The sequence below is a fragment of the Notolepis coatsorum genome (genome assembly GCF_963971535.1).
Source record: "Notolepis coatsorum genome assembly, chromosome: 1".
NCBI lineage: Eukaryota > Metazoa > Chordata > Actinopteri > Aulopiformes > Paralepididae > Notolepis > Notolepis coatsorum.
The window spans coordinates 22,503,930-22,518,843 of NC_140165.1; the positions used below are offsets into that span (position 1 = coordinate 22,503,930).

The window sequence follows — 14,914 nt, forward strand, 5'->3', positions numbered from 1 at the left end:
TGTTGTGGAATTAACACAACATTATGCATACTTTTGACAATAAATAAAATCTGAATTTGTTCTTACTTGCTTGCCTGGGTAAATAAAGGTTATAGAAATGTAAAAAAAAGAAAGAAAATTGAAAACCGATACCGATATTTTCCGTTATCACATTTTAATGCCGATATCGGCCGATAATATCGGTAGGCCGATAATATCGGACATCCCTAATTACAAAGGTAATTTGTATATGAATGCATAGTGTATCAACTAACATAATCTCAGACTGTTATAATGGTACGAATATGACAAATTGCCAGTGTTTAAAGCCCCCATGCGTGTTTTCGGACCATATCAACTCTTCAGTCTTGCAGAGTTTGACCTGTAGATGGAAAATACACTATGTGGAACTTTCATAACGCTTTATGAAAAATACTTTACTTACAAACATTATCAACATAAACAAACAAAATATTATGTTGTCCAGTGTTAGTTATTGTACAAAGAGCTTAGCTGAGCATCAACAAGAGAATGAAAACATGCCTCCATTCTTATTTCTTCCCATATGTTTACATCTGGATCACTGATTCGGCCTTTACGGTGGAGAAATGCTACAAGATTCTCTGCATATTAAAGACAAAGTTGCTCTAAACCAGGCTGAGACTGAGGTGGGGATTCTAACCTGACCTTCCACTTTTGCGTGGGCAGGTTTAACCACGGCTGAATCTTAACACCATCTTGTGTGGATGTTTTTTTTCCGCCCCTAGTATGGAAGTTAACCAGGGCTAGTCTAACTGAAGTAGAACTGATATAAAACTGATGAGCAGATGAAAATAAATATTGAAACATCAAATCAGCAGACAGGAGTTTGAGTTATCATTAAAGTCAAACACAACTTTATTTGCTGCAAGGTTCCATTGTTAAGAAAATATGAATTTAATGTATTTTTAACATTAAGGGACAAGGGACGACAATCGACATTATTTAGCCTCTACATTACACGTACAGAGGAAGATGGAATACAGCAGGACATAAGATGCTCACTAAAACCATGATATTCTGAATTTTCAACATTTTATTATTTTTCTTCTGTAAGTACATGGATCAATCACAAAACAGAGGGTTAGCAAATGGCAAGATTGTGGCACAATGTGTCAAGTGCACGGTGAAGAAAAGTGACCAATCTAACTTCAAAATGTACGGCCACTGGCAATGCTCAATCTTGAGGCATTTTATACAATGAGCCGTTTCAGCCAAACAATCTGACTGGTCAAATAGGCGTTCCATAATAGTTCTTTGATAATTCCCATAGCAGTGCTTTATGAAAAATTATATTATTTGCTAAGCAAACGAATAACCCGGGAACTCAAACTATTTCCTACAAGTCAATCAGCCACCCCACCCCCCCCATCAGGCGACAACCCAGGGGCATTAGAATATCTATTCCTTCTCTGTGGAATACTGAACCATAACCTTGTAACTCTTCAAATGTTACAAGGTTAGCCAATATGAACTTCAAACTTGTATAAACAAAAAAAATATGAACATTATTTATATATCACAGAGTAAACACAGGTGTAAGTAATAACATCAATTATGGTCCCATTAACCACTCTCACTACCTATAAATTAAACCACTCCCACTACCTATAAATTAAACCACTCTCACTACCTATAAATTAAACCACTCCCAATAAATTAAACCACTCCCACTACCTATAATCAAACCTGGGATCAAGAATATACCTAGTGCAAAGCATTAAATCCGAAATATATATTATTTATATATATATATTGCCTGGGAGGAGCGGGAATCAAACCGCAAACCTTCCGATTACCAGACGACCGCTCTACCTCCTGAGCTACTCTTAAAATCCTGAGATGTTGTTTTGAGGTCAAATTGGTGGTATCCAACAGTTTGTCTTGTACACAAATAGCTTTCGTTTGTATTCACATTTCCAACTAAATAAACAAGTTTTCTATCGTTGTTCTATAATCTAGAAGATTTTTTTGGTGCAGATCCCTTTTCTCTTGCATTGTTTATATCCCATCTGTGTTGTGTTAAATGTGCTATATATAACATTCAGCCAGCAAATAAAATAAATACAAATGTATTTAAAAAATGGATGTCTAGTAAACGTAGTGCTCTAGCAAGCAGCTGATTCCAACATGTGTGACACTGACACATTAAGGACATTGCAATTCAGAGAAGGCAGAATATTGTGATTTGTCCAATGAGGAGAAGCAGGAAGAAGCTGAGATTCAGTCTTAAACTCACACCACTGTTAGTGACAGACTTGGCAGTTGGCTCCACTGGTTTATCTGTAAAATCAAGAAGAGTTTGATAAGCAGGTTGAATTTTCACTTCCCTCACACCCTCTAGGGAAGTCTACCTGAGGACAGTCTACCTGAGGACAGTCTACCTGAGGACAGTCTACCTGAGGACAGTCTACCTGAGGACCGTCTACCTGAGCAGTTGAGGACAGTCTACCTGAAGCATGACAAGCTTCATGATACTGTGTTTCTGATGTGACAGCCACCCTGACGAGCTTCATGATACTGTGTTTCTGATGTGACAGCCACGCTGACAAGCTTCATGATACTGTGTTTCTGATGTGACAGCCACCCTGACAAGCTTCATGATACTGTGTTTCTGATGTGACAGCCACGCTGACAAGCGGCCTGCACTCGGAACTGTCAAGTGTCTTAAAAGTATGTTTTACTTCATCAAAGCCCCTGTTTGACACAACTTACTAAAGAAGGATATGCACTTGGATGAGGAATACTGTGTGCTAATGAAAATACATTAACCCTTTCACTACCACACTACATAAGGTTAACCTTTCACTACCACCACAAAGGGTTAACCTTCTGTAGTGTGGTTGTGAACGGGTTTTCCCTTTGCCGTGTGGTAGTGAAAAGGTCAAATTAACAGACAGATGGTTTCAGTGGAATTGCGTTGCTGGGGAACAGCTTGGACTACAGTTGATTTCCTGTTGCAGAGTGTTTGTTAACAACTGACAGGAAGTCAAATGTACTGTAGTCTATTTAGAATGTTTACGCTGTCGAGTTGAAACTTGACCACAGGAAAACAAAACACAACCTACCTCTGACAGTGAGGTACAGCTGATGGGAAACTGACACCTTGACCTCTGGTATGAAGCAATGGCATTTATACATCCCGGTGTCCGAGACGCTGACATTTCTCAGTTTGATGGAGAAGTTGCCCTTCCCGTATTCTTCTGGAAAATGGCTCGTCCTGTCCCTGAACTGCGGGTACTGATCGGACAAGTCGGGTTTTGCTTTCAAAACGTTGTAGACATTCCGGTGGTCGTCGGTCTCCCATAATAAGTCCCCCAGGTCACTGCTGGAGCAGGGCAAGATGACGTCCTGCCCCGTGAAGCCTGTGACGTTCTCTGAACTTTGCTCTTGTGAAGAAACTACAAGATATAAACACAACACAATACATAATTGTATACAACATAGCATAAAATATACATAGGACACAGATGACAGGGGGAGTTACCTTGAGAGAAACATGTAACCCTGACCGCGTCTCGAGAGCAAAAAGACACATCATTTCCTAAAGCGAATTAGGAGGAAACTCGAAATCTGAAAAATTATACATCAGTACGATCGATTCACCTGTAGGCCAAGCTGTGAGCCATTTCATATACTGCATTTCCTCTGGTCAGAGTCAGACCTAAGAGAATGATCTTATTTATGGCCTATATGACCTGTCTATTCCTTTCTGCTCGCTTTTCTTACATACTCATATTGAGAAACAGGGATTGGGTGGGAAATTTACACCAGGTAAGGTTCAATCCAGAATATTCTCTATTAATAATAATACACTTTATTTGTATAGCATCTTTCATACAGAAACTGCAGCTCAAAGTGCTTCAAAACAGAAAAAAGACAGGCATAAATTGAGAACATAAAGTGCAGACATAAAATCACAGTTTTTCCACATTAGGATCTAACATCCCAACAGGCCACCTTGTTTATAGGTAGATTCAGTTTTAAATAGACAATAATAAAAATAGTAAGATAAAATAAACAGAGTAAAATAGTGCAATAGTGCAGTGCAATAAAATAGTAGAATAGACATAAAATGAGCATATAAAGTGCAGACATATAAAAAAAAAAAAAAAAACTTTACAGTGCAATAAAATAGTTCTGGATTACTGTTCAACCGTTCAAAGTTGTCTTTTCCTTCTCTGTTTGGTATCCAGAGTTTAAAATGTGACAGTCTTCCCTCCTGTTTGATACCCACTTTGACCCTTCGAACCTCCCACTGAGGGCAAACCTCCGTCTCAGGGCACAGTTCCCTCTCTCAGGGTGCAGTTCTAGGCCTGGGTCCAACACAGTTTTAAAGCCAGTAACAGTCTTTCTTGTTTGATACCCACACAGTTTAATACCTGACAGTTTTGAACCTGTAATAAAGTTATAGACAGAGTAAAATAATACAGTGCAATAAAATAGTAGAATAGAATAGATAGTAAAATTATGCAACAGTGCAGTCAGTGCAATAAAATAGAATTGAGTAAAATAGTGCTACAGTACAATCAACAGCGGAGTGTATTAGAAGGCTATGGGGAAGAGGTACGTTTTTAGCTTAAAAAAAAGAATATATATATATATATTAAGAGATCTAGCTAGCTTCCCTAATATTAATAATAATAAATCAAATTTCTATAGCGCCTTTCAGGAAACCCAGACCCCCGCATTTCACTGTATGCTTGTATGCCGTGACAAATAAAAACTCTTGACTTGACTTGAAGGTCGCTTTACAATCAAGAGGGCTAGGGAAAGGGGGCAATAGGGGAAAAGGGAAAAAAGGGGAGGATGAGAATAGGTAAGGGATAATGAACCTAATCTAAACTAACTAACGGGGGAAATCCTTGGTGAAGAGGTGTGTTTTGAGAGCAGTTTTGAAAGTGTCCAGGGTTGGGGCGTTGCGGATTTCAGGGGGGAGAGAGTTCCAGAGGGTAGGGGATGCCACGCTGAAGGCTGTCACCGAAAGTCTGCAACCTGGTGCGAGGGATGGATAGGGGACCCAGATCGGAGGATTGGAGGTTCCGGGATGGAGTGTGCTGGAGGAGATCAGACAGGTATCAGGGGCGAGGGCATGGAGGGACTTGTAGGTACCTAATGTCCATAGGTAGTGTGTTCCATAACTTTGGTGCATAGCTTTGCAAAGGCTGCATCCCCGATTCTCCTTAGACTGTGGCTTGGAACCTTCAATAGACCAGTAGTAGATGATCGCAATGTTCTAGAAGGCACATAGTTGACTAGAGAATTTGTTATGTAGCTTGGTCCTGTTCCATTTAGTGCTTTGTATATAAGGACTAGGACCTTGAAATCGATTCTAAATGTTACCGGAAGCCAGTGTAGGTTAGCTAATACTAGCAAACTGTTTAAGAAAATGGCTGACCTAAGTACCCTGCGCGGTGATGAACAATTGAGCTCCAAGACCATGTTGGAAAGAGGCGAACTCTATCATGTAGACGAACAGTCATGCTTGAAGACAATTCTTGAGAGACTTGCTTCTAACCATGCAGAGGAACTTTCGCGGTCACAGGCCATACTGGACATCACGTCGGAAATTAGGGACGTGAAAATAAAAATGCCACCGTACCGTAATAGGGGATACGACGATGGTGACGATGATTAGACAAAATTGACCTGATTTTAACTATATGCGGCATTTCTGCCTCGAGCTGCATGTTATCACCCCCCCCCCCTCCCCCTTCCCACACCCTCCTTATCCTTTCTGCTGTGGAACGGACCGAGGCCAAGGTCAACGCGGAGGAGTTGACTCTCCGGCGATGTGTGATTCTGGGAAAGAGGAGACGAACTGTACTTGTCTGGAAGCGATAAGATTGATGAGGCCCCCCCTACCCCCACCCCCCCACCCACCCCCTCCCCCCATCCGCCCCTGCTGTTGTGACTCATCTGGCGCCATACGTATGAAGTGCAGGCTGCCTCTGATGCGCGACGGTGGGGGCCCCCTTGACTGCTCCACAACCAAATTCCTTACCCGAATTTCCAATGCCCCCCCCCCCCCCCCCACTCCGCCCCCCCTCCAGTTCACAAGGCGCGATCCACTGTGTTCACATGGTGGAATGCAGCCGACTATCGCATACAGTGTCTCAGGCCTCCTGTAATGATGACATGTGTCAACAAATGTACATGTCTGTTGAATTTATGCTGTGCCATTGTTACTGTAAAAATGTAATGATTGTGTTGTTGTTAATATCATTAATGAGACGTTGAGCTGTATGTGTGTGTCACGAATTTCCCCAAGGGGATTAATAAAGGAATATCTTATCTTAATACTGGACTGATGTGGTCTCTCCTCTTTGATCTATTTAGTAGCCTAGCTATTCTAAAATTATGTTTGGCTGATAGAAAGGGACGACCTCCTTCTCTACATGTCCAACCCGGCAGCCTCTCTCCCTATAGTTCTCAATATACTGGACAAGTTTAGGTCTTACTCTGGCTATAAGTTGAACCTCCACAAAAGTGAACTTCTTCCAATCAACACTTCAGCCAAAAATATACCCCAGACTTTTTCCCCCTTTAAGTATGCAAAAGATGGATTTAGATATATAGGGGTTTGTATCACCAATTCAATCCAAACAATGTTTTCTAAAAACTTCTCACCTCTCCTTGAAAAGTGCAAACTTGACATTAACAGATGGGCGGGTCTTCCACTGTCACTGGTGGGCAGAGTTAATTTAGTTAAAATGGTAGTGCTACCAACGTTTTTATATATTTTCACCCATATCCCGGTCCTCATTAAGAAAGTGTCTGGGTGGAATTTATGAATCCAACCACCTCTGCGTCTGGTAGAAGAAATACAATAATAAATCACAAGATTGTCATCGTCTATCAGGCCTTTCTGGATTATAAGATTGCTTACCTGTGTCAGTCAAGAACAGCAACACAAAAACCCAATGGAAACTGTGGAGCAAGCAAAGAAAAACATGGGTAAACCATCAACAACTCACAGGGAACTGTTGCGTCACAAGGCATGTGCGCTCATGTTTGCAACATGCATTCCTTCACAAATGACACTAAACTGCTGTTTGCATTTTTGACCTCGAAGACTGACCAGTGCCTGAGGTGCCGCTGTAAATTATATCAACTTGCATACCTGAAATACTCAATTGTTGACTAAATTCACAAGGCGGTGCAGTACTATTGGAATACCTCTAGTCTAGGGCCTATGCCTAGATATAAAGGAGAATGATTTGTGCAATAACTACTGTAGCAGTCATACTTTATGACAGTAGACTGTGTGGCCCCATCAGTGTCTACATTGATAGGCCCCATCAATGGTCCACACGTAACACGTGGAATCTATTACAATGTGACCTAGAACTAAGCACTTGTTTCTTTTAGAAGTGTTATATTTTTTATCAATAATCGTCCACCATCAACATGTAGTTGTTTCTGCTAATTGCTCTTTCTTATGAACTGTATTAATATTTCTGACTTATGTATTGATGATTGATCCATTGTTTTAAATTGGCTGTGTGTGTCCCGTTACATGTAATGCATTGTACACTACACTCTGTACAATGAAAAGGGTCTCTCTCAATGACTCCAGAGTTTAAATAACAATTGTAATTGGTTTACATCTGGGACCTCTGTGTAGTAAGTCCCAGGCGTTAGAAAAAACTGGGCCGCATTCCAATACTCTCAGCTTGGCACTGACTGCAGAGCACAGCTGTATCTCGTCAGCTTGTTCCTGTTTGCGGACAACTCAGCCCTGCTGGTCTCTGACAAGAACAAATTACAGGTTGAAAAAACCCTCAGCTCGGAACTAGGCAGAATCTGCATATGGCTTGCTGATAACAAACTATCATTACACATGGGCAAAACAGAGTCCATTCTCTTCGGTTCAAATAACAAACTCAGCAAGACCGACGGCTTCTCAGTTACAGTGGGTGACAATATTGTCACAAGGAAAGATGAAATTACCTACCTGGGTTCCATCCTAGAGGCTAATCTCTCCTGTGACAAAATGGCATCCAATGTAATAAAAAAAGTCAACCAACGAACTCGATTCTTGTACCGGATCTCCTCTCTGGTAAACAAGAATACCCTGAAGACTCTGGCAGGAGCACTCATTCAGGGGTACTACGACTATGCTTGCACCTCATGGTACCAAAGCACCTCAAAGGCGCTAAAAACAAAATTACAAACATCTCAAAACAAACTGGTCAGACTACTGCTTGACCTTACTCCTAGAACCCACCTCACCCCTGCCCACTTTGACAACCTAGGATGGCTTAGAGTAGACGACAGAGTACAGCAACTTGCAATGGGCCTGGTCTACAAGATACACTACACGACCAAGGTACCCATGTACATGTCAAAATACTTCCCAAAGGTCAGTGAATACCACGATCACAACACCAGAGGGAGCTCCACAAATCATGTTAAACCCAGATTCGGCTCAAATAAGGGACTAAACACGTTTCGCAATTATGCCACATCAATGTGGAACGCCCTACCCAAAGCTGTAAAGGAATGTGGATCACTACCCACTTTCAAAACCTCTCTCAAGGGACACCTACGGGAGACTGCAATTCAACACTGGCCCCTGTAAATATCCTAACCCAACCCCCTCCAATGTACATTTACCTAGTATGGTTTTGTCAATAGTCCAATGTACAATTTTGTTTGTTTGTACAGTGTCTCCCCCCCCCCCTCAATGTACAGTTTTACTTGTTTATACAGTGTGCCCCCCCCCCCCCCCCCAACCACCTCCAATGTAAATTACCCAGTATGGTTGTCAATATCCCAATGTACCCAACCCCCCCCACCCAACCTCCTCCAATGTACAGTTTCTATGTCAAATGTATATACTCCCTTTTCTTGACTCCTTCTGTATCACAAACAGTACTGTATTTGCAAATCGGGTATGTCATAAATGTATAGATGTAGCAGTACTGACTATCTGTATGTCATGTATGTCATATATGTCCTGATGAATTGAAAATGGGGGACCCTGATGTAAACAAGACGAAAGTCTTTCTCTGGTCTGCATCCCCTTAACAATTGTGTGTATTGAGCTGTACTGTATTGTACCCATTCTGCAATCTGTTAATAAAGTTTTCAATCAATCAATCAATCAATCGTCATGTGAGACAACAATGCGAGGCTGGGAACGGCAGACAAACAAGAGATTATGACATCATACTGTGACATCAGAAATGTTCTAGAATGTTTGATTATGACATCATACTGTGACATAGAAAATGTTCTAGAATGTTCTATTATGACAAATAAGACGGTTCAATGACTTTATCTAAATCCGATCAATATTCCTAATGCCATTTCAATGTAAGGTTATAAAAATAAACATATAAACATTCATATAATACAATAACCTAAATATATAGTTTTGGCTCCTCTACAGCCATGATCCTCGTAGCTTATTTACAGGCCTTACTAATGGATATTTGCAGGTTGATAATGCTGCTTAAGTTGACGTTTTCTTCAACTTACATTAGGCAACCACATAGGCATAGCTTTAGGGGGGTTGCAGCAGGGGACAGGTTCCCCTAAATATTGAGGAGGTAAATGTATCACCCTCACAAACATAGCTAATATGAAAGACAACCCCCTCCCCAAAGAAGTAAAACAAAATGGATACAACTAAACCTACGCAATTCGAAACTGGCCCCTGTAAATGTCCTACGCCAACCAACCCCCTCCAATGTACAGTAAATTACCAAGTATGGTTGTCAATATTCCAATGTACAGTTTTGCTTGTACAGTTACTCTTTTTGTATCACAAACAGTACTGTATTTGCAAATCTGGTATGTCATAAATGTATAGATGTAGCAGTACTGTCTATCTGTATGTTTGATTGATTGAAAACTTTTTTAACAGATTGCAGAATGGGTACAGTACAGTACAGCTCAATACATACAATTGTTAAGGGGATGCAGACCAGAGAAAGACTTTCGTCTCGTTTACATCAGGGTCCCCCATTTTCAATTCATCATAACATATGACATACACGACATACAGATACAGTGCTTGTCAGTGGTAAAAAGACAGACGGTAGACCACGTACGCCAGCAGCCTAATATTATCCAGAGAGTACTGTCCTGTGAGGCTGACAAACGAAGACTGAGAAGAGCGTCCTGGTTGCACACCTGTTTTTCCCGGGATTGTACTGTATTTCAACCTTCCTTCCCGTCGTCATCCTGTTAAAATATATCTTTACAAAATGGCTGCAATTCCCCTCCGTGACGACAGGTGGCAGAAGTGTAGATTAGAACATTAGCACAGGAAGTCACACCGGAAGACGGTTGCGACCGGATGAAGAAGAACAGCGACAGAATACTAACAAGACACAAGTGATACCGGCAAACTGGCTCACGGATGCGACCATATGTTGGAGAGAGAGGACGTGGCTGGTAATGGCGTCGGTGAGAGGAGGAAGGCACGGAGGAGGGTTGGACCCGGTCGCTCGGAGAGAGGAAGCGGAGTCGAAGCAGGGCGGGGGAGGGTCTGAGGATTGGGAGGAAGTGTGTCGGCGGATGGACGAGAGCATAGACGAGAGGATACTGGCGCGGAGTTTGGAAGTTGATGACAGAAAGTTATGCGGAGAAGTGGAGGCGGCACCGGAGTGGAGGGTGGGATCCCGTTGTATAGCTGACATTTCGGGGGAAGGCGCGAGGTACCCGGGGGTTGTTTCCTGGATCGACGGTAAAAAGTGCCGGGTCGTGTTAGACGGCTTTATTGGTTACGAGGAGGTGGATGTGGCCGCCTTGCTGATCCATGATGAACTGCTTTCGCCGCTGGGAGCTGGGGCGGGTAGTGAGAGCGAGGGAGGTGTCGGTAGGGACGGGGATGGTAGTGACAGGGGAAGGGAGTCAGATGGTGAAAGTATGGAGGGGGGTGAGAGCGGGGGAGAAGGGTGGAGTAAGGTGGAGAAGAGGAGCAGGGACAGTGGGAAGGGGATAAAGAGGAAGAAGGGTAGGGGAGATAGCTCGAGTGGGTCAGAAGGCGAGGGTGTAGGTATTGGTGTTGCAGAAGTGATTCATATAGTGGTTAGGTTTGAGGGGAAGGGGGGAGTGCGGAAATTAGGATTTTTCGAGTTGCCCAAACTCATAGGTAAGCAATTAGGGGAGGTAAAGTATGCGAGAGTTTTGGAGGATGGGAATCTGGCCGTAGGGTGTGTTAGTGTGGATCAGGTGGAGAGGGCTAGGAAGATGAGGAGCATTGGAGGGGTGGGTATAATTAAGGTTGTGAGAGTAGGGGAGAAGAGGGAGGGGGGGTGTAAGGGGGTGATAGCTGGGGTTTCGGTGGAGGTTAGCGTAGAGCAGCTGGTGGAAGAGTTGGGGAGAGATGTGCGTAATGGGAAAGTTAATGGTGCAGAAAGGATGAAGAGGGGGGCAGATAGGGTAGTGACGGAGACGGTTGTGATTAAGTTTGAAGGTGAGGTTGTTCCAAGTAAGGTGTATGTAGGGAGTGGGGTGTATAGGGTTAGGGAATTTGTTCAGAGTCCTCTGAGATGTTACAGGTGCCAGGAATTTGGTCATATAGCAGTTTCATGTAGGAAGGGACAGAGGTGTGCTAGGTGTGGCGGGGAGCATGACTATGGGAAGTGTGGAGAGGGAGTGAAGCTATGGTGTTGTAGTTGTGGAGGGGAGCATAGTGTAGCGTTTAGGGGGTGTGAGGTGATGAAGAGGGAGGTAGTGGTTCAGAGTGTTAGAAGGGAGGGTAAGTTATCGTATGCAGAGGCGGCTAGGAGGGTAGGACAAGGAAGTCAAGTTAGGGTGCAGGGGTTTGTAGAAGGGCAGTTGGCAGAAAGGGTAGGGCAGGAGGATAGAGAGGGTGTGGGAGGAGAAATTGAGTATTGTGGGCTTCGTGGCAGGGGTAATTAATACTGCGGCAAAGATTGAGGGTAGAACAGATAGAACAAAGATGATTGTTAGGATAGCGGTTCAACATCTGGGTATGGAAGGTCTGACATTGGAGGAGGTGGTTAGGGAATTGAATAAGGGGGCAGCGGGTGACCAAGGTGTACAGAGTCAGGCAGCAGGGGGCAAGGAGTGTCTCGCAGAGGGGGGCTCAATTGACTGCGGTCAAGTGAGCCGTCTTTTGCTTTTGCGTGGTCAAGTGAGCCGCTCTTGTTTTTCGAGTGCGCGATTAGTTCCAGGTTTACGGTAATGCATTCAAACAACCCTGGGAGGCTGTTGTAATGAACCGACGTGACTTTTGAACACAGTCTCGCAAGTAGATCTTACAGAAATACTTAATATGACATTGAATGCGCATCGAATCAATAGGACGTTTCGTATGTGCAGTATTATTGAACATCGAATCAATAGGACGCGCAGTATATTCGACCACTAAACAAAAGCTACAGACAATTCCACAGAGGAACACTTCCGGTGAGGATTTCAAAGTAAAGGATGGCATGTGGTTCATTTCTATTATTTCATAAGTAGTTTATTACACTGCCATGTTTGTACTTAATACTTCTCAAGACTACTTGCACAAATAATATTAACTACTTTTACTGTGTACTTTGAGTAATTTGAGTTTCAAAGTCCTTTTTATAGAACAATGAGTATTTTCGACTAACTTTGATGTGGGATAAAACAAAGATTTTCCCATAAGCACTTTATGAAACTGCCATGGTTGTACTTAGTACCCCTTAGACTACTTGTACAAATTATATGAAATATTTTTACTGTGTACTTTTTGAGTAATTTCAGTTTTAAAGTCCTCAGAATCAGCATTTTCGACTAACTTTGATGTGGGATAAAAAAAGATTTTCCCATAAGCACCTTATGAAACTGCCATGGTTGTACTTAGTACCTCTTAGACTACCTGTACAAATTATATGAAATATTTTTACTGTGTACTTTTTGAGTAATTTCAGTTTCAAAGTCCCCAGAATCAGCATTTTCGACTAACTTTGATGTGGGATAAAAAAAGATTTTCCCATAAGCACCTTATGAAACTGCCATGGTTGTACTTAGTACCTCTTAGACTACGTGTACAAATTATATGAAATATTTTTACTGTGTACTTTTTGAGTAATTTCAGTTTCAAAGTCCCCAGAATCAGCATTTTCGACTAACTTTGATGTGGGATAAAAAAAGATTTTCCCATAAGCACCTTATGAAACTGCCATGGTTGTACTTAGTACCTCTTAGACTACTTTGAAACTGAAATTACTCAAAAAGTACACAGTAAAAATATTTCATATAATTTGTACAGGTAGTCTAAGAGGTACTAAGTACAACCATGGCAGTTTCATAAGGTGCTTATGGGAAAATCTTTTTTTATCCCACATCAAAGTTAGTCGAAAATGCTGATTCTGGGGACTTTGAAACTGAAATTACTCAAAAAGTACACAGTAAAAATATTTCATATAATTTGTACAGGTAGTCTAAGAGGTACTAAGTACAACCATGGCAGTTTCATAAGGTGCTTATGGGAAAATCTTTTTTTATCCCACATCAAAGTTAGTCGAAAATGCTGATTCTGGGGACTTTGAAACTCAAATTACTCAAAAAGTACACAGTAAAAATATTTCATATAATTTGTACAGGTAGTCTAAGAGGTACTAAGTACAACCATGGCAGTTTCATAAGGTGCTTATGGGAAAATCTTTTTTTATCCCACATCAAAGTTAGTCGAAAATGCTGATTCTGGGGACTTTGAAACTGAAATTACTCAAAAAGTACACAGTAAAAATATTTCATATAATTTGTACAGGTAGTCTAAGAGGTACTAAGTACAACCATGGCAGTTTCATCAAGTGCTTATGGGAAAATCTTTTTTTATCCCACATCAAAGTTAGTCGAAAATGCTGATTCTGGGGACTTTAAAACTGAAATTACTCAAAAAGTACACAGTAAAAATATTTCATATAATTTGTACAAGTAGTCTAAGAGGTACTAAGTACAACCATGGCAGTTTCATAAGGTGCTTATGGGAAAATCTTTTTTTATCCCACATCAAAGTTAGTCGAAAATGCTGATTCTGGGGACTTGAAACTCAAATTACTCAAAAAGTACACAGTAAAAATATTTCATATAATTTGTACACGTAGTCTAAGAGGTACTAAGTACAACCATGGCAGTTTCATAAGGTGCTTATGGGAAAATCTTTTTTTATCCCACATCAAAGTTAGTCGAAAATGCTGATTCTGGGGACTTTGAAACTCAAATTACTCAAAAAGTACACAGTAAAAATATTTCATATAATTTGTACAGGTAGTCTAAGAGGTACTAAGTACAACCATGGCAGTTTCATAAGGTGCTTATGGGAAAATCTTTTTTTATCCCACATCAAAGTTAGTCGAAAATGCTGATTCTGGGGACTTTGAAACTGAAATTACTCAAAAAGTACACAGTAAAAATATTTCATATAATTTGTACAAGTAGTCTAAGAGGTACTAAGTACAACCATGGCAGTTTCATAAGGTGCTTATGGGAAAATCTTTTTTTATCCCACATCAAAGTTAGTCGAAAATGCTGATTCTGGGGACTTTGAAACTCAAATTACTCAAAAAGTACACAGTAAAAATATTTCATATAATTTGTACAGGTAGTCTAAGAGGTACTAAGTACAACCATGGCAGTTTCATAAGGTGCTTATGGGAAAATCTTTTTTTATCCCACATCAAAGTTAGTCGAAAATGCTGATTCTGGGGACTTTGAAACTGAAATTACTCAAAAAGTACACAGTAAAAATATTTCATATAATTTGTACAGGTAGTCTAAGAGGTACTAAGTACAACCATGGCAGTTTCATAAGGTGCTTATGGGAAAATCTTTTTTTATCCCACATCAAAGTTAGTCGAAAATGCTGATTCTGGGGACTTTGAAACTCAAATTACTCAAAAAGTACACAGTAAAAATATTTCATATAATTTGTACACGT

The 14,914-nt window shown here is 41.2% G+C and overlaps 1 protein-coding gene across 1 annotated transcript in view; it reads right to left on the minus strand.

Annotated features, from left to right (window-relative positions):
• The window catches only part of LOC311226299 (tetraspanin-7-like), a gene marked incomplete at both ends in the record, with an annotated part of 68,784 nt that extends 61,764 nt beyond the window's left edge, over positions 1–7,020 (minus strand). The window contains 2 exons of the mRNA XM_084311715.1: positions 3,087–3,419; positions 6,996–7,020. Of these exons, the coding sequence (XP_084167841.1) occupies positions 3,087–3,419; positions 6,996–7,020 (358 nt within the window). The remainder of the gene's footprint in view (positions 1–3,086; positions 3,420–6,995) is intronic.
• Positions 7,021–14,914: the final 7,894 nt, after the last annotated feature.